Here is a 24603-nt window from a genome sequence, read left to right as displayed (position 1 = left end):
TGGGTCCTCCACTTTGAAATGGCAACATAGTATAGAAAAATGGGTCTAATTTGCAATTTTTTATTTTGAAGTTCAATGAGAAGACTGCATTTATACTCCATGAGCTATATATTTAAAATATTTGCAAATTAGAATTAGAAATCAGAATTATTGCTCTCTTATAATTACATTTTATTTTCCTAATACCAAGTAAAGAGATTCTACAAGATATGCATTATTTTAAAAATTGGAAATGAGCAGAGACTGAAACATGCCAAAAGACAATCTTATCTTTTTTAGCTTTCTGATATAAAGCCATTTAAAAAGCTTTATTAAGCTCAGAAAGCCACCACCTCAGGGAAGAACAGAACTTCTACACTAATTTTCTGCATATGCCAGTAAAGTGGAAAATTCAGATCAGGTTTTAAAGATCAATGGCACCATGTTAACATAATTCCAAAAAGTGCGTTTCAGATTTGAGTGTAATTCTAAACATGCACTAGTTCGTCTCAAAACAGAGAATTCAAGTCCAGAGTAATCCCAAGTTCTAAATTATTAGAGTATATTGTAAAATATCATTCTTATTTTTAGAAAGTAAAGAAATACCTATCATAGAGCCTATTTTATGTGATATCAGTGTTTAAAAATATGGTTAAAACCAGATTCTTAGTAATATTTCAAACAGTCAAATGCCATGACCTTGTCATGTTCCTGGCCATCCTGGTATAACACCTGGGTCACACACTAGTGAGAATTAATAGGGAAAAACTATAAAGGGATCAGAAGTGTTGTTGTAACAAATCAAATACAGCATAAATAGTGCCTGGTAATACTGTTGATATCCTTCACAAGTTTTCTCCCAATACCTGATTGAGAATCATGATAAACACACACATATATAGTATTTGTGTATGTATGTGTGTGTGTGTGTGTGTGTGTGTGTGTGTGTGTATATATATATATATATATATATGAATAGAATAAATTGTGATAATATTATGAATACAGAGAGTGTTCAAAAAGCAGATTTATTCTCAACTGCATCTTAAAAATTTGCTATTCAATGTGCATACCAAAATTATGTGAGGATAATAAGTATCGACACCATTGTTATTGCTGTATCTATGCCTAATGAATTTGTTAAAAAGCCAAGTGATTGAAAAAATAAAACTTAGAAAAATACCTAAAATCATAAGATATTCATTTTTCTTATTAGATCTATGATTACTTGCTTTAAAACTTCTTTTAAGTGTGTAATTACATAGAATATCTTCTATAAATAGGGACTCAACTCTTGATTTAGTTCATCTTTTGGAAACACTTAAAGATGGACAAAGCTGATTATAACAGGGAACCCAAATAACCCTTCTTAGGACAGCAGGTACTTTCCATAGGTCTATGCAGCAGTTCTGTCACCATGAAACAGTCATCTTTACAACCTAAAGTACTATCCTGAAAGACATTATAGTAAAGCTTTAGGATGTCACCTTAAGTTTCTCTGTAGTATGACGTTACTAGCAAGCTTTTAAAAACCCTTTTTTACCGGGGCTGAGGCTATAGCTCAGTGGTAGAGTGCTTGAGTGCTTGCCTCACAGGTGTGAGTCCCTGGGTTCAATCCTCAGCACCACATCAAAATAAACAAATAATAAATAATGATATTTTTTTAAAAAAAAACTTTTTTTCTGCTTTTCTAAGTTATTGTTATTGAAAAACTAAACAAGATGCTTCTCCTTTAACCATTCATTTGGAAACCACTTGATGATGCCTGCTCTAGATGATATTCAAGGGCACATAATTAGTAAGACACATCACATTGTATCTAACCTTAGTGGATGCTATTCCTAAGAGCCACTTTTTGTCATTTTTGACAGTTTGGCAAACTCCTCACGCATATATATCTAAACTATCTCCTCAGAAAAGGAGTCCTTGAGGCTACCAAGAAAAAAATTACGACTTATTTTTCTTACATGTTCTAGTTTAAGTCTGAGTGCTTTTCATTACTATCTTTATTATACCATTTAAAGTTCATTTCTTCAAAAGTCTGTTTTCACTATTCTTTGTGTTTTTAAATCATGTACAAGATCTCATTTCCATTTATATTCCAAGAAACTAAAGGGATTCTGGGCATTTAAAAGTTCTTAAGAAATGATTCATGGGGCTGGGGCGGGGGCTGTAGCTCAGTGGTAGAGCACCCGCCTTGCACGTGTGAGGCACTGGGTTCGATCCTCAGCACCACATAAAAATAAATAAAGATATTTTTTAAAAAAAGAAATGATTCATGAATGAATGCAAGAGTATTTTCAATGGGAACCAGAGGCCAATTAGCTCCCAGTCATCCCTCAGGAAAGATCTATGGGCTCCTTTGATTACCATCATCTCTGTCAAACATGGATGATTCTCTCTGAATGGAAGAATTTGACCATCTTCTCCTTCAAGTTCATCACCTTTCTTTTTCCTAAGAGCCCAGTGCTTTTCAGTAAGCTTCAGATTCAGTGACAATAAATACATCTTTTCCCAATCCCTATGGTTTGTAAAGAAAGGCATTTGCTTTTCTTTGAGTCTAAGAATCTAAACTGTCAGCAAGGTCATAGCCTATATAGCAGCATGATCCATTTACTTTCTGAAGAGTAAGGTATCTTTGGTTTTTGATTAGGGGTTATAATATATAATCTATTCTCTGAGTGAACCACCTTTCCAGGTCCTGAAATTTACCAGGGATCTGATATCCTCAACTTCATAATTAGTGACATTTTAGCTGACCTCATTAAAGCCTACAGATTCCCATTACACATATTTTTTCAAAAAAGTAATTTCATTCCTTATCTGAAGACCTACAGAAAGATATATTTATTATTGCCTTTATATTGTTTAAGCTCCTTTGCCAATGAATTTAGATGTGTACTTCATTCCAAATACACAAAACACTGGCTACATGTTTTATTCTCTGAGTGAAAAGGTATCACACTTAAAATAGTGATTTGGATTTTAAGTTAGAGTGACCTGCTATCATATTCAAACAAGCTTACACTCATCTCTCCATTGGACACCACAGAAGACAAATAGCCACATCTAGCTGTCCTGCATTCTAAATAACCCTAAGATATTTCAATGATGATTATTTGTTTTGTGACCATACTACATCTATGGGTTATCATACAAATTTCACATATTTCAAATATTGCCTTCCTATATGCCTTTTGTTGGGGAAAGAATAATATTCCAATTAATAATGGGACTTTTCTTCGGGGTTTGGAAAGGAGTCAATCAGAATATGATAATTCCATCACAAATAATTTATCATCAAACCTAATTTACAAAAAAGGCCCTACAAGAGTGGTTTATACAACTTTATTTTTAACAATCAAATTGAAGGTAAGAATGTGATTATTGAGTTTATACTACATCCTTAGTATAAACTGAAAAAATGAGGTTATGTCAAGAGTTTGCACATCTCCAAATCTTGGCATCTTGCTTAAAGATATTCTTGATCTTCATTGCTATTTGACAGAAATCAAATGTTGAAATTACCACTTGTTTAGGGATATGTTCTTACAAGCACGCTTAGAGTGAAGTGTGAGTCACTTTAATAGAAAGCATAACATAATCAGCCCAATTCCCCAACTACAGGCTCTGAGATTCACCAAAGAAAGAGAGATTTGAAAGTGTAGAAAATTCTTAGTTTTTACTATTCCTCAAAAGGAAAAAAAAATACCAATTCTCCCAGTTGTGCAAGCATGGAGGACTTTCCTGAATTCTTGAAATTAGTGTGTGCTCTTGCAGCAAAGATAAAGATTGTGCCTAATAACCTTGGTGCCAGAAAGAGACCAAAGCCATAAGTGCTTGGTTGCTGATTAGCACCTGATAAAAGAGATGAGCTGAATGGATGCAGGATCACTTGAACTACAATTGCTTCTCCTCATTCAGATAATTGATAACTGCACTAGAACATTCCATGAGACCTGAACCAAGTTTTTTTTTTTTCATATTTTGGATTCCAGGCTATATAACTCTCTTCAAACAAAGCAAACCAGAAATCTTTTGCATTGTATACAATGTATCCAATTTCAACAATTGTACAGTTTTCAATATAGCTATACAAGATTTTGTTAGAACCCATTTCAAACAGCCCATTATCAAATCCGCATATTTCTGTGAATCTCATAATATATTAGCTAGACAGTCATCTTATTTTAGCTTTAGAATGTATAGTGCTTTTTTTTTTCCCAGACACAAGCAATTAAAGGTTTGGAAAATAGCTCATGGAAAGCTCCAGAGAATTGATCTTCAGAGAGCAAATCTTGCAACACCAAACAACCTCAGTTTCCCTTGAGGCACCCTCTTCTGACAAGAGTTATTGCTAGTTATGCCAGCCAAAGGGAAGATATGTACACAAACGATCACAATTAAATGCCCTGCCTACCACATAACTGATCATTGCTGAGAAGCTGGTAGAATTGTCTTACTAACCTGGAGTTACCACATTGCAGAGTTTCCTTGAGGGTGGTACACTACCCATTTCATACTGAACGTGTGTATTTTCTTGGTATGTAGTTATCTGTGTTGTGTGTTTTACCCAATCTCAACCAGTTATTTTACTTTAAAATCTCATGGGCTTTGTATCCCAAAGCCAAACAACCTGTTGGAAATAAACAGCAGAGAACAGAATCCCTCTTATCTGCTTGCTGCCTAACAAATCAAAACACACAGAAATCTGGGATTATTAGAGAAGGTTTGGGGATAAAGAAATGAAATAAAAACTGACTTGTCAAATGGAACTCCCTGCTGCTCAGCACCATGTGTTGCCATAACAAGTTGCACCTGTTCAGCTATTTAATATGTTAGTGAATATGATACATGAGACAGCCATGGCATGATCAAATATTCTCAGTACCTATCAACCTCAATGGTTTACATGGTATAGTACTTAAAATATACTTACATGTTTTAATTTTTACATTTCAATTGTGAAACTGAAGGCTACAGCACCTTGAACTCAATTTTAAAAGTGCAAAGAAAACTATAGTTTTGATTATATGCCACATATTTAAATAATTTCCATGTATTAATTTTAAAAAATGGCAAACTAACCAAAATGTTCTTGAATTATCATATAGGGTTCTCACTACCCGCTGTGATTTAGCTCTCAATGGGTACAGCAGGACTGAAGTAAATAATCACACACAGAATTTGAAAACCTCAAGTACAGTAATCTTTTTTTTCCCCCATCTAAAAATCTTACTTCCCTTCATTTCAATTTTAGCTATTATCAAATGCTACAGCACATCTGAGCTGGTCCCTGTGTATAACCCACCCTCTGAGTTCAAGAACTTTGGTGTTTAAATAGTCTATCAAGAGATAAGCCATCTATGCATTACTAAGTGCTTAATAGCAGAACACATCTGCTGTTACTCTGTTTGTTATATAAAGATTAACCACAATATTGTTGACAACATTAATGCATTTGAAAGCCTGTCATGTTCCACTGCTGCTCATGAGTCCTGAGGACACCATGATTGAAAATAAGAAGTCACTAGGGGCAAAATTAAGAATTATAGGATGTGTAGGAGGTGAAGAACACAGGGGCAGACTCTGAAACAAGGACCGTTTCCCCGAAGGGCATTAACTTTTGCCTGTGTGGCAGCCACTGCTTTACTGAAAAGAACAGGCATGATTCATGAACTTGTTATCCAACAACAATGTTGGCCATTGTTGTTCTGTGAATTCTGTCGGAATAGGAGAAAGTTTCTGACTACAATTAATAATCACCTTTTTACCATGTGATTATTCCAATGGAAACACACTCTCATCAAATACTCCAGAAAGAAAGTCATTCTAAAGAGCTGGACATCTTAAGAAATAATGAGGCCAATTAGTTTTTCTATTAAATCATTTCAGTTTGTGACATCCTCATATACTGGTGGCAAGTGTATTCAATAGTTTGATGTTTTCTCAAGGACTATTTTACAATATATATGGTGGCTCTGCTTGTAGGAATTTACCATCCCCCAAACATATACTTTCATACATGTGAAATGATATAAGACCTTTTAAAGTTTGCAGTAATAAAAATTTTGAAACAATTTAAATATTCGTCATGTGGAAATGGTCCAATAAATTGTGGCATACATATATACAATAGGATATTATGAGAAAAATATGAGACTGTATACTCTAAAATGTAACAATGTCAGACATAAAAATAACCAAGTTGCAGAACTGTGTGCATCACTGAATAATATTTCATCTTTTAAAATAATGTTCAAAAGTGTTCAAATAATGTTCAAATATACCACATACATAAAAGAAAATAAATGTATATGTGTATACATAAAATTAAATAATTTTAGACACCACAGTAAAAATATGATATTCTGTTTTTAACTTGCATCCTCATTGTTTTTGTGTTATGAGTTTTTCCACAAGTACCTTTATGGTCTCAAAAATGAAATTTATTAAAAATATGGGTTTTTCTGAAAAGCAAACACTCTCATTCATAACACAACCAATAAAAGTCCATTCCTTCTGAATATCCTATTATAAAACATTGTAGGCCTTGTAGACCCAACTCTATGTATCACCTGACTATTGCATCCCGTTTATGTTTAGATGCTTATAAAATAATTTTTAAAAGTCAGTAAATAAAATAAAATAGAGCACTTAAACCATGGAAATATGGTCTATGGAGATGGAGGAAGTTCACTGAAAACCAATTAATTATGAAGCCATTGGTTATAATATATTTCTCACATAACAATGAAGGACATCTATGTAGCAATTTTAGATAACAAAAACTTAGTCAATACCCTTCACCATAGCCAGTTAGAAATGACCAATCACTAGCCTTGAATTAGAAATTGAACAGGGGGATTAAAATTTGCAACTTTTCTTTTCCACATTGTGAAAAATCTCTGCCACGCCTGTCCTTTAAATATCAGATGAACTCAGTTCTGAAACCTGCATAACAGCTGCCTGACCTTACTTCACATATTACTGCTAAAATTTCAGCCCCATTTCTGTGCTGATGCCCTATGGGATATGGAGCCCCCAAAGCTGGCTTTTACTGCTAATTAACAATAATGAACAGGATGACATACTTTTCCTTTGAATACCTCTGTCAGGAAAAAAAAAAAAAAAAAAACATCCAATCAGCAAAAGCTACAAGCAATGGACAAATTTTCCCTTTCTCTTTCCTCCTTTACTTGCTTAAATATACAAGACTCTATCCTGCCTTTTGGATCTTTTTTTTTTTTTTTTTTAAAGTAGGTCAAGCCATCTAGGCTTGACGCATTAGCTTCGGTACCTGGGAAAGTCTGCAGATTGTGGCTTATGTCAGTTTTCAGTGTAATGTATGCTATTTTTATTTTCATCTGCACAGAAGGTGGATACTTTTGTGGTAGTATTAGTTTAGACCTACATTCAGGCACAACTCAAAAATAGTAAAAAAAAAAAACCTATAATTCCATCCATTAAAGGGATTTTTATACAAAATATTACATGCTATGTCATGGCACTATTGTTATTTAGTGCACTCATTTTGAGGGACACAGAATTTCCAGCTTCTGCATGTTTAAGGAATCTTCTAATATAATATGCCATAAATACTCACTGGCTTAAGATTTGTATTTTATGATCATTTGAGAAAGTACTTGGGCTTGCCCTAAATTTTCCTTTGCACTAAGGAAAAAAAAAATATGAGGATTTGAAGTCATACAGAACTGGTTCACATCCAGGAACTTATTTATTACCTATGTGATATTGGTCAATTTATTTTAAAATGTGGTTTGCTCATCTGTAAAATTGAGATAATAATTCATACCTCAGAGGATCACAATGAATATTAAGTGAAATATAATTTTTATGCAAAACGTTTAAATCAATATGTGGTTCATAGTAAGCACTCAGTACATGCTAAATGGGATGCTTTAGTTATTGTTGTTTCATTAAATGAATTGGGTAAGCATGATTTCAGAAGGGGAGTTGAACCCTACTTATGATAATTAACTGTTAATACCTTCAAGCATTTAATATATTTTAATTTAAAAAATATTGAAAACATTTAATAAATGCAGAACAAATTTCACCTCCATCATTTAAGCAAGTGTCAGAGGTTGGCAAAGGAGGAGGGAAAAAAAAAAATGATCAAATTGCCAGGGTAGTGGAGGTTGATTACCTCCACATTCCTAATCATCTAGGCTTGATTACAGCAGGAGTGGTTTTGTTTGTTTGTTTGTTTTCATTCTCCAATTTGATTAAGCTCATCAAGTCAGAATGTGGATATATAAGACAGATATGTTATATAGATTCTGAAAACAATACAGACAGCAGACAAGTAAAACCTAGAGTAGATCTAAGAGAAGTGATTACTTTGTTTGGAATATTTGATCCTGGAAGTGAATCTGATCGATGGCCTAACATAAGAAAAGCCTTCCTTCCCTGAGAGGATGCCACAGAAATAAAAAGTGCATTACATGATAGGCCTCAGCACCTGGGCCTGTGCCTGGTAGGTGTGCTCCTCAGTAGGTTGTAAACCAGGAGTCCCAGGAGGACATCACATGCTTTTGCCATTATCCTCTGGGAGTCTACCTCATGCTATACCCCAGGGAGAGAACTGCTGGAGTGAGCCCCTGGGCTTCAATGGAAAACTACCAGCAGGAGGGCAAGGAGGCCACCAGTCAAAAGGAAGGGAGCCAGGGAATTAGTGAGTTCACCTATTTCTCCATGCACTCAGGGATGCATTCCCTGATCAGAAAACATATTACTTATTAAGCACCATGCTGGTGTTTAAAAATATGTATAGATACATAGTTTGTGGACACCAACATTAAAGAGTTCACAGCTTAGTGAGCCAAAAGGACTTATTAAAAATCAGCTATGACTATGGCAAATAATATACCAGAATTATGTGCTTTGATAGAACCAAGGAGGACACAATTAGCTTTGCCTTAGGTGACAAAGAAAGGTTTCATAAATATATAAAATATATGACTCAGAAATGGAGGAAAAATAGGGCTAGAGATGTAGTTCAGTGTTAAAGCTCACTAGTACCTAAAAAGAAAAAAATAAAAGGCAGAGGTGGGTGGGTGGGTGGTGGAGGGAGCACCAGATTCGGAAGAAGGGAAGGGTATCTAGGGAAAAGAAAGAATGGGGATATTTTGAAGAGAAGAATAAATGGGAGGATATCAAATTAAAAAGCTTCTTCACAGCAAAGGAAACAATCAAGAATATGAACAGAGAGACTACAGAATGGGATAAAGTCTTTGCCATCTGCACCACAGATAGAGCATTAATCTCAAGGATATACAAAGAACTTAAAAAACTTACACACACACACACACACACACACACAAAAAAAAAAAAACAAACCTATCAATAAATGGGCAAAGAAACTGAACAAGCACTTTGCAGAAGAGAAAATACAAATGGTCAACAAATATATGAAAAAAAATGTTCAATATCTCTAGCAGTTAGAGAAATAATTAAATAGTGAAATTTCATCTCATTCCAGTCAAAATGACAACAATTAAGAATACAAGTAACAATAAATGTTGGCAAGGATGTGGGGGGGGGAGGTACACTCCTACATTGCTAGTGAGACTTCGAATTGGTGCCAACACTATGGAATGCAGTATGGAGATTCCTCAGAAAACTTGGAATGGAACCTCCTTTGACCTAGTTATCCCACTCCTCAGCATATAGCCAAAGGACTTAAAGTCAACATACTACCATGACGCAGTCACATCAATGTTTATAGCAACTCAATTCACAATATCTAAGCTATGGAACCAACTTAGGTGCCCCTGAGCAAATGAATGGATAAAGAAAATTTAGTATATATACATAATAGATTATTACTCAGCCATAAAAAAGACTGACTTTATATCTTCTGCTGCTAAATGCTTGGATCTGGAGACTACTATACTAAGAAAAATAATCCAATCCCCCAAAACCAAAGGCTGCATGTTCTTTCTGATATGTGGATGCTAAAACACAATAAGGGGTTGGGGGCGGAGCAGGAATAGAAGTTAAGTGGAGTAGATAAAGGGGAATGAAGCGAAGGTAGGGAGAACAAGAATAGAAAAGACAATGGGATCAATCTGACATACCTTTTCTATGTACATATACCAAAGTGAATCTCTACATCATGTGCAACCACAAGACGGGGATCCTAATTAGAATAAGATGTACTCCATGTTTGTATAAATATGTCAAAATACACTCCACTGTTATGTATAATTAAAATGAACAAATATAAAAATTTTTCAAAAAAAGGCCAATCCTGAATATTTTCCTGGTATTTAAAAACATTCAATTATGATTCTACACCATGACAATTTAACATATCAGCCTATATGCCTACGTTCTATTGTCAATATGCCACTACAATAAATTTTGTCCATTAAATTCTATGATATTTGATGTCAAAAGTCATCCCTCATTTGACTTTGTATGTCTAGTGCCCTGAAAAGTGCTTGGCATTTAACAAATATCTTTGTTGCCAGGTACAGTAGCACATACCTATAATCCCCAAGGCTCAGGAGGCTGGGACAGAAGGATCATGAATTCAAAGCCAGCCTCAGCAATTTAGTAAGACACAAAGGTAATCATCAAGACCCTGTCTCCAAATCAAAAATAGATAAAAGGGTTGGGGGTGTAGCTCAATGGTTGAGTTCCCCTGTCTTCAATCCCCAGTACCAAAAAAATAAAAGGCTTTGTTACATATATGTTAACAAATTGTTAAACAATGACATATGTGAGTTAAGAGTGGGGAGTAACTGGAGATGAGGAAAATCCAGCCTGTGCATTTATGGTAGAACCAGTTAAGAGGGTGGCTTTTGAATTATGTGCAGGACAGGTCGGTGTTTCTACATTAGAATAGATTAAGGTATAGGTCACCAGACTCTTGCCTCAAAATACCAATGTATAAAGAGGAAACAAATAAATTAGAAACATGCTAAAAGTTAGCTAAAGATTTGTATACTACCTGACTCACGAAACATTAACTATAAATCAACTTCTGAAGGAGACAATGGTCTGGACCTGGGCAGCACTGATCCACTGCCAGTGAATGTTTTCAAAATGTAATACAGAGTTAATTTGGCAGATTTTCTAGTGTCCAAAGACTATTTCAACAAATACAGATTGCTTGCTTGGTAAATTCTAGACCCATGCTGGATTCAGGGAATAAAAAGATGCACAAAATTGATGAAATTTGCTGCCCTTGTGAGGCTTGCTGCCACTTGGTATCACACTGTTCAGCATGAATGCAGAATTTGCCATCAGAAAACAGTTTAAACTTAATCTAAAATTTTGCCTGATTGAGAAAGTTACCAACAAAACCAGAAGAGACTACAGTCTACCAAAAAAAAAAAAAATTTTTTTTTCACAATTTTTTTCCAGACATTGACTTTGCTTTGTCCCACAGAAATAAGTTACCAAGTGTTTCTATATACAATTTGACAGGACTTTGATAAACAGAAAATCAATTTCTCCCCATAGTCCATTAAATAGGTTTTGGGAAAAATACTATGAGTCCTAGGAAGGAGTTCCAAGCTGACAGCCTCCCAGAGATGGGAGTCCATGCCCATCTCTAACCAGCCCCATTTGCAGTGAAAACTGGAGATACACCCTTGGCAGAGCAGCAGAAGGAAATGGGTGAGTGAGACTTTGGTCACAGAGCTCAGGACTGTAGTCACTTTCACTGCTTCTTTTCCACTAGGGATCAGCCCCTTAGTGCTGAAGTTCAGTGAATATTATTAGTGGGGTATGTCTTCAACCAAACAAGGTTGATAGCTGCAATTAAATATCAAAAAGGTGAGGTTGAAATACCAAAATTTTGCTTCTACAACAATCATTCTGGTGGTAGTACAAAGGATGGATTAGAAAGAGAATGATCTTTGAAAGCAGACAGATTAATTAGAAGACTATTGCAACAGTCCAAGAAGAGGCCATTAAACTAAAACAATGAGAAGCGATACAAAGAAAGCAGATAAATTCTAAAACCAGTAGTTTGAGTAACCAGTAGCCTTATGAGCACTTGACACATGGCTAATAGGATTGAGGGACTGAATTTAACATGTTTTAAACTTAAGGATGAGTTTAAAATGTTTTATTTTATTTTATTTTTAAAGAGAGAGAGAGAGAGAGAGAGAGAGAGAGAGAGAGAGAGAGAGTTTTTTTAATATTCATTTTTTAGTTTTCAGCTGACACAACATCTTTGTTGGTATGTGGTGCTGAGGATCGAACCCGGTCTGCACGCATGCCAGGCCAGCACGCTACCGCTTGAGCCATATCCCCAGCCCAGTTTAAAATGTTTTAAATGAAAATTAAATTTTAATTAAATTAAATATAAATTTAAAGCCAATAGAGGATTCAATCGTGGAACACTCAAGTTATGTTTAGAATAACTTAATATTTTAATTTACCACTGCCTGTTTTACGAAATATAAAGCGTTTCTGATAAAATTTAAAAAAAAAAAACAGATTCTCAATGGAGAGGCAAAACATGGATTTATATTGATTACATATTAAAATGATAAAAATTTACATAAGTTTCTTGCCATGGCCAAGTAAAGAAGTAAAAATATTTAAAATAAAATAAAAAGTTTAAAACTTCAAAAATAAAAAATTTTTAAAAATTTAAAAAAATTTAAATGTTTCAGTAAAATGTTATTAAAGTTAATTTTACTTATTTAAATAAAATTTATCTTTTTTTTTCTTCCTTTAAGGTGACTGCTAGAAAATTTAAAGTTCCATGAATGACTCACATCATATTTCTATTAGAAAGTACCAATTAGATATCTTGGGAATTAATTGAGAAATCAACAGGACTGTAAAAGCAAGTATGGGGTTAACCCATCAAGATTTAGTCTAGCAGTCTGTAGGTGAGCATATGGTTGAAAGATGATGAGTTCAGTTTCTCATGTGGTAAGTTGGAGATGCCTGAGAGACATCCAAGTAGAGATCCTGAGCAAACTGTTGGAATACCAGTGTGATGGTCAGAGAAGCCACAATTAGAGATATGGAATTGAAAGTGAGCAGTAGACATTGATAGCTAAAATCCAGAGTAGATTCTTAGGATTATTCAAATAGACTTGTTTTCATAGAGCAAGACTTGCTAATCAATTAAATTTTTATTTTTCAACAATTTTGTCTGGCCATCTTGTAATTTTACCCTTGATTGAACAGGAAGGTCTTAGGGACAGGTCCAGGAGGAAATATATTCTTCCTTCCTTCTGTCCTTGCTTCTTTTCTTCCTTCCTCCCTTCCTTTCACCAGGATTGAACCCAGGGGCACTTAGCCACTGCACCATGCTAAGTTGCTTAGGATTGTGCATTAAAAAGTGCTTTTTTTGATAGGAAGAGCCCTCCATTAAAGTCTCTACACAAAAACTTAGGTGTAGTATATTCTCTCAGGGCAACTGAGCATCACCCTATCCGGGATATACTTTTTTGACAGAGAAGTTAAACAGTTTGTGCAGCTCATCTCCAGAGGGCAAAGGCTTCCTGTCTTGCTGATATAAGAATCCCAAGGTCTACATATTGCCTCCTAAAATAAATTTCTAGAAACATCATAAATTGCATTCTATATCCCTAAAAATGTATGTTTATATCAAAAGAATTTTCCCAGGCCTCATGAAAATCATCTCCAGTCCCCTGCTCCTAATTTATAATTTTGATTACCTATGCTATTATTACCTTGAGCAGTCCCTAGTATATTCACCTAGTTGAAATGAACTGTTCACATCTGCAGTGTTGGAATGAACTGCTCACATCTGGAGTGACCCAATATCAGCATTAACAGGATTGTAATGCATAGCATCACCATCATCTTGTTTCCTGGTCTTTGGATGACACATTCACTGTGCTGCTTGCATTTTTAACTACGGCTGCCATGAATTTTGCATTTTGCCTCTTTCTTTTATTTTTCTTTTTTTTTTCTTTTATGCAGTAAAAGGAATTTTCCTGAGCAGTGTGCAAATGACCCCTTACTCACTATGCATTCCTCAAAATAGTTATTAACCCTGGTGCAATGTCTTCATTTCTTTTCCATCAATCTATATTGTGTTTAGATTTCTGCAAAGCTTGCATACTTAGTAACTACTTGCATATGCTTTCACTGTTGCTCATCATTCCTTTCTGTAACACATAGACTCTTGTATGGATTTTGAGAGTGAACATACCAGATTCCTTCAGAACATAGAAGTTCTTAGCTATTATGTCTCCTGGGATTCCCACAGTAACCTAGATAGATGTTCTTGAATTCCTGGGAGCCAGTAAAAGATTATAAATGTTTGCTGTTTTAAGATGCTAAATTGTGGGATAATTTGCTACACAGAAATAAAAACTAATCACCTATAGAATGACTTGTATTATAGCAGTTCCATGGTGGTTTATTGAATTGGTCAAAGGAAATGTTTCCTGAAGGTTGGGCTTTGAAAAATAATTAATAGATTAAAAAAAAAGAGGTATAGTCAGTAGTTCAAAAAAATTCAGCAAAGGATTCTCTTGTTTTAGCAGCTTGGCAAAGAAAAGTGGACCTACTAAGGCAACTTGTCCATGGCTAACAGAACAGGTATGAAACCATTCTGTGCCATAGCTTGGCACCCATCACAAAGCAATGGGTCAGAAAAATAGTGATTGTACAAAGGAGCAGAATCTATGGACAAGATTTTTCTCTAGCTAAGTAAAACTCTGGGCATGTCTCTCCAGTTCTTCCAAGGACATTCTGGAGTCCTAACTTCTGGGAGTTTAGAAGAAGATTACAGGGTCACCCCTAAAAACACTCAACATTTGATCAGAAACTTTAATGACTGTGTTGAATCCAGATAGTGAGAGACAATGGGAAAAAAAAAAAATTTATCCAGGAGTTAGAAATAGATGGCAAAAGAAACATTTTTTTTTAAAAGGTGGATTAATACATTTTTATGGAATGGAGAAATAAGTAGAGAATTGTAGAAAATGGGGGCATAGAACTTGCCTTTCCCTGTGCATAGTTGGGAGGCATGAATGTGTTTTAACAAAGGAATAACATGATAGGAGATGCAATTTAGCAAAATTTAACATGATCAAAGAAGTGATTTAACAAATTAACCAATATAAGTGGATTGGAAAGTATTCAGAATAGAAAGCCAAGGTTGACTGAGAAAGTGAAGCAGAAGTACAAACCTCTGAGTGATAGATAAGTTCATCCACCAAGGACAGACAGGGAGAAATAGTAGTTTTTGTTCTTTTATTAAATTTTACACCAATAGAATTTTGGAGGAAGGACCAAAAGAAAAAACAAAAAGGCTCTAGAAATCCAGAAGCCATTTTAGAGAGACTAAATGATGTACTAACTTTGAAAATGAGAAACCTAATTAACTTTGTGAAAGAAATGTAAAGGTTGTCAGACTCAAAATGAATTGTATATGTCAACTCTTACCCTAACTAACTAAATAAATAAATAGTCAAAGCCATGAAGTTTTGAAAGAAGGGTCCTTACACATGATTGCCTATCACAAGGCTACCAAACTGCAACACTGTACAAAGGCACTGCCACCTGATACAAAAAGTCTGCCTACAAGGACATCTGCAGGGAAAAGGGTTGTTCACCCTCAGACTGAGGTCACTTTTGATATTCATCACTGTGGTTAAGCATTATTGTTTCAAAATATCTGATATAATTCCTCTTCATTTTTGTCTAAAAGCACTCTTTTGCATCCATGTCTTTGAATACATTCATAATCTACTAGGGTACACATATGCCCCTTTACAATGTTCTGTTATTCCCAAATATATGTAATTATTCTTTGGGGAATCGTTCTCATTGTTTTTTCAAGCTGACTTCCAACAAAAACAATGAAAGAAGGAATTTGTATAGATTCACTTGTCTCCCATCTCCCCGCAAATAGTGACCACACATCTGGATAGCATTTAATCCAATAAAAATGTGGTAAACACCTTCTTACATTTTATCCAAAGAGAACTTTGTTTTTCATATCACAAAGCTTGGACAAGAATTTTACAACACATTGAAAAAAGACATTATGGTTAGTCTTTATTTTAAAATTCTTGTCAAATAGGTTATGTGCACTCTAAATTCCTGTGAGAATAAAACTAAACAAAATATCTACTGTATATGATTTTCAGGGTTGAATTTAAATATTACATGGCAATGTGAAACCCTTATAAATTAGTGCATGCGTTGGTTGAAAGAACATTTAGATAGAGTATCATTTCAATTCAAGAGAAGTCTGTGTGTGGGGGGGAATAACTGGATTTTATCTTCATACAGGTATGCATCCATGTATACTTACTAACTTTAAAGAGATGTTTTTGGATTGAATTTTAGAGCAGTAAGATAAAAAGTTTGAAACAGAGGCACAGAAAAATGAGGAAGATGTGACATATCACCAATATTGGTAAGCTATTTTGGGATACGTGATATTTACTATAAATACACTGTACTTCTAGTTACACTAAAAATGCTGATCAAAAGGTGTACTTCTAAATCAAAATCAATGGAGAGCTTGGTTTCAAAATACAGCTTCCGGCCTAGCAAAGTACAAAGAAGAAACACTTAAGGCAAATATGTACAACAATTCGCTAATCAAATTTGCAATGCTCTTTCATGCACCCAAGATGAAAGGATTTCAAAGAGCACTCATCACTCTTCCTCAGCTCCACCCTCCATGCCATCTCCTCTGGTCAGAACCAATGCATTCTTTAATATTTATGGCAATGAAGGAGCCCACCTTTGTAGCCACTTTCTTCTATAAATCAGAGAGATGTTAAGTAATCTCCAGTTAACGACACTAAACTAACACAAGAAGAGACTTTTCTACAAGTGACAGCATTGGTACAATTTCATTATATAGCTGATAAAATTAAATTTAGCTCAACGTTTCACCTATTAGATTAAGAGTTTTTTCAATACTGATTCAATAATCCTTAATATCGCTAATTCAAATGTATATAGTCAAATGCTTTACAGTTTATAAGTCACTTTAGATTCTCTATCTGGAAAACCTTTCATTTGTCCATTGTTCTTACCAATAATATACATGTAAACAAGAAGGAGAGATGAAGAAATAGCAAGACAGAGAAATACCAAGAAATACTTGTTACTTCGGGACAAAATGTTTACTATAAATAACCTAAGCTGCCTGGTGGTGAGGCTACCATCATCAGCTTGCTTGTTTATTCATTCAACAAATATTTACTCAAGTAGGTATTGAGTGGCCAACTCATTAATATCTATAGAGCCTAACACAGACCTGGGCTATATTAGATGCTTAATAAATATTAATGATCAGGCTACTAGCAAGTCTGAAATAAATGATAAAAGACACACTTCTATGTTATTTTCCTTATTAATGATCATCATTATTATAAATCATGTTCTCTGTCATCATAAGGTTTATCTCCTTTGAAAGAAATGGGCAGATATGAAATTACTAGGAAACAATTCATGATAAAAGTTAAGCTACAATAAATGTAGCTCAATAAATGATGTAACAATTAAGGAGAGATCATTATTCATCCAACAAAAAAATGTTCATTACATACTTGCTTGAAATAACCAAACACCATAATTAATTCTTAGTTCAAGATTTAGGAAAATAACATCAATTAAAATACGTAACTTTCCAATAATCTGCTGTATATTGAGTGTTACACTTTTTCTATAGTGACAATAAGAACTTATATCTGACTTTCTCACACTTATATAGAAACCAAATTGTTTCTGGCAATTTGTTTTGACTATGAGAAAGTTGTGAGTTTATATTTAACCAAAGCACAATATTTTCAATATTTAATTAAATAATAATTTTTTTCAGAACACTTTCATTGAGCATTTAAATTCTAGGTAGTAAACTAAGCCCCTCATTTCATGTCTTTATCTTCCTCTCATCTCCTCATAAAACCTTACAATTTTAATAGCCATATCATGTGGCTTGAACTTAACAGTAGTTTCATTTATAATAATATAACAAAAAAATCCATGTATCAAAACTAGGACACTTGATTCAAAAGTCATTTTGTCCTAAGTTTTTATATTTTTAAGAGTACAGTTAATCAAAATTTAAATGTGATTACATTTTCAAGTGAAATCAAACTTCATCACTCTGAAAAATGGGATGAAAAACCTTATCAAACATTCAAATCTTCGTTGAAATGATATGCCAATCAGATTTTAAAAGTTATCTAATTGAAACAGCATTATACATTTTAGCAAGAATGCAATCAACTTCTCTGTTTATTGCCACACTCTATCAATTAAGGATGGAAATAAGATTTTTGAACAAGATCAGGATATAGTTTATACTTTCTGACTTTGAAGACTTATAAAAATTTTCTTGGGAGTTTAATGGATAACCAAAATTTCTAAGTTTCATAGATAAAACATACGATCTATTATGCCAATCACCAAATGGCTAAATCTTTTTAACTGGGGATTAGACTCAGGGGCCTTTTACCACTGAGCTACATCCCCAGCTTTTTAAAAAAAAAATTTTTTTTGAGGCATCCTGCAAACTTGCTAAGGCTGACCTCAAACTTGTGATCCTATGCCGCAGCCTTTCAAGTCACTGAGGCTATCAGTGTGCACCACTGTGCCTGACCTAATTTTCAGATTATTTATATTTCTAAACCAAAAACAAGCAAAAGTAATAATCTAAAGTGCTAAAAGTCTTGTTTTACTTCTAAATTTCCAGTCCTATAAAAAGTAGAAGAATTTATTTGGGACAACTCAGATAACTTCAAAGGTACATAAATAATTTGATAAAACAGCCTTTGAATATTCTCAAAACTAAGTATTGATATTAAGAATAGTTCTGATTCTACCACTCCTAGGTATCATCTTGAGACTCGGTTCTCTTCCTTTTCTTTCTCCTAAATTTCTGCCTTCTTAACTTCCTCTGTTTTATTTTTCTTTCTTTCAATATTTGTGTGCACATGTGTAGTACTGGTTACTGAACCCAGGAGTGCTCTACCACTGAGCTACATCCCCAGTCCTTTTTATTTTGAGACAGGATCTTGCTAAGTTGCAGAAGCCGGCCTCAAACTTGTGATTTCCTGCCTGACCTCCTGACTAGTTGGGATAGAAAGCATGTGACATTGTACCCAGCTCTTTTCATTTTTAATTCCTCTTTTTCTTCTTGCACGTATCCAGTGTTATGGGAAAGAATTAGAGGTAAATTTCAGTAGTTTAAAACAAAAGTAGCATTGTTTTGATTTTTATGTTAAAACATTGAAAGAAGTAACTTTTATCCACATGAAGGACTTAATTGAGTTACAAATGGCTGAGCCACTCTTGTAGACAATGGAAGAAAGGGGAAGGAGACCAAAAGTTTTATTTGGCCAGATTTGGACTAAGAGTGGGTCCTAGTAATTGATACAAGAGCAGATAGGGCGGACAAACAATAGTATTTGGGAATCTCAGGGAACTAATATCCTTTTAATCACAGACTCTATGAAAAAGGGAGAATTTGAAGATTTCAAATCCAAGATAAGGTATGTAGAGACAGGTTCTGAATCCAAACTGAATGTCCAAGCAAGACCAAAAGAGAGATGGAGAAAGAAAGAGGTACTCACAGGACACTGCCAGAAACCCACAACCTGAAAAGGAGCTGTGGACGATTCTGAGATGATACAGATGCTTAGAAAGTCAATCCTTGGCTTATGAAAGAACTCTATGCATTTGGTCAGAATTGGAAAGAAGTATCCATTCTTAGAGACCAAAACCTTTTGACCACAAAACAAACAACAGTAGTTTGAGTAATTCAAACTACTTATGCCCCTTATGATTTGAGAATGATCACTGTGGAACCTTTTCTCAGGCTAAAAGTGTAATTGGTTATGGATCAATAAGTAATTTCTTTTAGAAGGAAAAAACCCTTATTTTCTTCCCTTTTATTTATTTATTTTTTGAACTAGCAAGGCTGTTAAATCAGAACTGAGCAAGTCTGGATTGAAACTTGAGATGACTCTAAACAGCAAGATTCCTTACCACACTAGTTAAGTTTACCTCCACTGATCATTTATTTACGATGCCATAAAAACCCAGATGCTTTCTGTTTTGATTGTTAGATATTTGCTGAAAGGCAGCTGAAATTACTTTCCCAGAGTTGCCATTCTGACAACCCCATTTTAAATGGAAAATTTACGATGGTTCAATAACAGTTGTGCTGAGGTGTTGTTTTTTGTTTATTTTTTCAAGATTAGCAATGGATTCAGTCTGTGCAGTCAGTGTCAACCCTTACTCTGCTTATTGGGAATTCCAGAAGCTTAATGTAAATGTAAGATTAAGAAACTAATCAAATCTTTTGGAATTAAAATATCATTCTATTCTGTGTTAATCTATTCTGTGGTTTGGTGGCTTTTCTAATTATTTTAGGATTGGGGCCTGCAGTCCAGTTTCCAACAGGAGAGAACATCATGACCCAGTCACATATCCTTTGAGGCATGAACACTGGTAAAAGGGAACTTACAGGGATAAAACAAAACAACATGAATCAAACCTACATGATCACAAGATACAAGGGCTCTAGGTAAACTATATGTGAGAAATCAAATAGGGGGCTGGGGATGTGGCTCAGTGGTAGAGGGTTTGCCTAGCATGCTTAAGGCCCTGAGTTCAAACCCCAGTACACACATGCACACACATGCTCACACACAAAGAAATCAAATAGGGCAAGGAGACAAGAAAATGTTTCTGAAACTTTCAGAAAGAGAGGTAGACCGAGAACAATGAAGATAAAAAAGCTTTAGAGGCTGTTCGTTTGTGGGGATGGGGATTGAACCAGGGCCTTATGCATGCTAATAAAGTATTCTACCACTGAGCTGCAACCCCAGCCCTAGAGTTCTGGAATATGTGACACTTTACTAAATTTGTTATTTTGATATATTGGTAAAATACCAATATCTCTGAACAATGAAAGACTGCATGCTGCTTTGTAAGTAATGAAAGGAAATGAGGAGATAGCATTATAGTCATACTCACTAATAAATTTTTGAACACAGAGATAGAGCAAAGAGTCCCTGAATTATGAAGTTAATTATGGCAACTTTAAAAAGAAATGAATTTTTTTTCATTCAGGAACTACTATTTGCCTTCTACTATATGCTGGGCAAATTCTTGTGAACAGTTTAGAGCTTACAGATAAAGGAATGGTCCTGGGATAGAAGTGGTTAAATATCTATAATATTTTCCTTACACATATCAAAATGAGTAAAAAAAATGGCATAGAAACAATATTTTTGCCATTTTCTTTTACATCCTCAAATAAGTTTCCTTTCCTTCCTTCCATTTCATATAACTTTTGACAAATTTTCTCCCTGGCAAGAAGAGGAATGAGAATACTGAATCCAGATCTTTGATTGTTACCAGCATTATGGCCTCCTGCATCCTACCAGATGGTATAGTATCTACTGAGCAATAATTCATTTTATTAATTTGGCAAGTCTGCCTAAAGACACAAAAATGGCTCCAAAAAGTATTTGAAAAGACCAAACCGAGAAGAATTCACACTCAAAAGAGGACTAAACCTCTTTTTTTCTTTTATAAAGCATATAGTAACAATAGTAGTAGGTCTAAAATTTTAATATCTCTAGGTTATATTCATATTTTCCATGGCACAGAACAGGTTTCTGGGAGAAGAAAAAAAACCCCACACAAGATGGGAAACTAAAAATTATACATGAAAAGCAAACAGTAAAATGTAAAAGCCAAAATGCATTTAAAAAGTACTTACTATATGCAGTTCTAGGTAGTCCCCCAAGCCTGAAGAACTGTCCACTCGTACCAGGACTGCTTCTTTCTGAACAGTGCTAAACCCTATGGCCAGTCTGTCTGCTCGTGTACTTGGCCGGTCATTAGGAGGCCACTTATACGTGATTTGTCCTCCACCTTTGCTAAAGATATACGTTGTCCCAGCTGTAAAACAAAAACCAAAACTAATTAGTCCCAATATATCCAATCTCCACTTTCCCATGTTTCTCAAGTTGATGTATCAGTGAAGCATTAGCTTTACACACAAAAACTACGGCAAAGCAAATAATAAATTTCAATCAAACATGCTCGAAAGGGGACAGAGTTGTTTTAAAAGAAATAGAAAAGCAGCTCCGTTTTTAATACACTCATTAAATCTACCAGCAGGTGTTTCAGAACAGTCGATTACGTCTTTTTCCATTGAGTTAGACAAGTATGGAATGTAATGGGGTTTTATTTCTTCCTGCCAGTTTTTAAAATAGTTTAGTAGGAAACATTGACTAGAGGCTTCCAAAAAGCAGCAGAGACATATATCAACTTGTTTCTGAAACAAGAACTGCATGTAGATGTGACAGGGTCATACAACACTGTGGAACAAATCACAACAAATACTCTGAGAATCAAACTTTTATGGGGAAAATGTCCATTCACATGTGACAGACGATAACTAATGAATGAACAGCCATAAGCCCCAGTAGTCATGTCAAGAAAATACAGATAATAGATTCTATCTATACCAGTCAAGTCTTATGTAACAAGCAACATCTAATGGCTGTCAAACTATTCAGCATTATAAAGACCCACTCCCCTATCCCACCAAAGTGAATACTAGTTACAGCACTGAGTATAATGTCAGATCTCATTTTGTCAGTGTTCAAATTCTACTTCATGTTAGTGATATCAGTAAATTAGCCAACTTAATTTAAAAAAGAGTTTTATTTCAAACAGCGTCCAAATACCCAGAAGCTCTACTTCATTGCACTACTAACAATGCATTCTCAATGAAGGCAATGAAATGAATTCCTTGAGTGACTATATTCAGAAGAGACATGCAAAGATTTACACAGGGGAGAAGGAAAAAGAGCTTCCTCGACACTAAAGGAGACTATAGAAATGTTTATTTAATTAGCCTAGGAACAGATGCTAAGGATAATTCATAAAGAAGAGTATAGCCTTCCAAAACAAAGAATGAAGACAGGGATTCAGTGTGTACCTACTATGATGGGTGTCAATTTGACTGAGTCATGGGGGTGCTAAAATAGTTGGTGAAGCATTATTTTCAGGCTTATCCTGAAATCCTGTTTCTAGAAGAGAAAAGCATTTGAATTGAAGAACTGAGTAAATCAGGTGGTCCCATTCAATGTGAGTGAACATCACCCAATTCACTGAATGCCTGAATACAACAAAAGGTAGAGGAAAGTTGGATTTTCCTTCTATCTTTGCCTGACTGCCTATGCTGGAACATCAGTTTTCTCCTGCTGTCAGGAATTCTGGTCCTTAAGTCTTCAAACCCAGACTAGTCTATACCGTAGGGTCTCAGGCCTTCAAACTGCATCCCTGGCTTTCACAGGTCTCCATCTTTCAAAAGGTGCTTCTCATATGTACAAGATTAGGTACATAGGAAATAGAATATTCCATATTGAATTTATTTCTTTGGAATTATACCTACTATGTGTCAAATAAGAAAAGAAAAGCAACATTAAAAATGAAGCCATGAAATATCCTGTTTTATGGAAAAATGAATTCTACTCAGAGTTAATACCAGTGTGTAAACCTTTTATGTGTAACACTATGGTGTTTTGGTTTTTGTTTTTATAGTTCTAGGATTTAATCCAGGGGCATTCTACCACTGAACTGCACACCCAACCTTTTTTTCTTTTTTATTTTGAGACAGGTTCTCACTAAGTTGCCCAGGCTGGCCTTGAACTTGAAATCCTTTTGCTTCAGTCCCCTAAGTAGCTAGTGTTTCAGACAGGTGCCACTATGCCTCACTCAGGAATATGTTTTTTTTCCCACAGTTTTTAATTTGGTGCATTATAATTGTACATAATGATGGGACTTGTTTCAGCAATATGCTTTAAAAATATCTATACATTAAATTTATATGATGACCAATTTGCCACATTTGCACATAATTATACACCTGACAGATTTTGTGCTTTTAGGTTGGGGTGGGGGCAACCAAACTTTTTTTACATCTCAGATGTTTCCATGGTCCCTTGATCTTCAAAGACCTCTATAATAAGGGTCAAATAAAATATTAAGGGTATAATATATTTAATATTAAGGGTAAAATATACTTAATGGTAAAATAATCCCTTGGTATATAGACCCTTGGTAGATATATCCAAGAAACAAGTCAGAAGACAGTTGAATGTAAAAGTATTAAAACCAAAATATTATTTAAATGAAATGGTATAGAGGCTGTGCACTTCTCTGTTAATTTTTTTGGATGCTAATGCATGAAAGAAGTTCATTTCTCTCATGTGAGAAAAAATAAACCATATTTCAAATACACCAGTCAATGTGCAAGCAAATAAAATTCGGAATATATAAACTGTATATCAGAAATGCCAGAGCTTTCCAGAGCCATTTATGTCCTACATCATCAAGTACTGTCTGGTAAATATTTTTATGCTTGCTGAATCTTGCAGATAACTAATATTAACTATTTCAGTAAAGCATATATAAAAGCTGAAATTTCTTTGAAAGGAGATGTACTGGTTGCTAGCTACCTCTGAATGCTGATATTTACTCAATGGTTAATTTACATTTCTCCTTTTGATTAACTTTGTTCTCCAATGATATGGCTGTCATGTGAAATAAAAGTTCAAAATTAGAGCTACTATGGAACAATATATATCATCTAAGAAT

General features: G+C 34.6%; 1 protein-coding gene across 13 annotated transcripts in view; it reads right to left on the bottom strand.

Moving 5' to 3' along the window:
- The window catches only part of NRXN1 (neurexin 1), a gene marked incomplete at its 3' end in the record, with an annotated part of 1087855 nt that overhangs the window by 281524 nt on the left and 781728 nt on the right, over positions 1-24603 (bottom strand). For all 13 annotated transcript variants that reach the window (XM_081265427.1, XM_081265433.1, XM_081265434.1 and 10 more), the window contains one exon: positions 21713-21894. In XM_081265427.1, the coding sequence (XP_081121553.1) occupies positions 21713-21894 (182 nt within the window). The remainder of the gene's footprint in view (positions 1-21712; positions 21895-24603) is intronic.

Source organism: Spermophilus citellus (genome assembly GCF_964194105.1).
Source record: "Spermophilus citellus genome assembly, chromosome: 13".
In the NCBI taxonomy this organism is placed as follows: Eukaryota; Metazoa; Chordata; class Mammalia; order Rodentia; family Sciuridae; genus Spermophilus; species Spermophilus citellus.
This window is presented reverse-complemented; position numbering and strand designations above follow the sequence as displayed.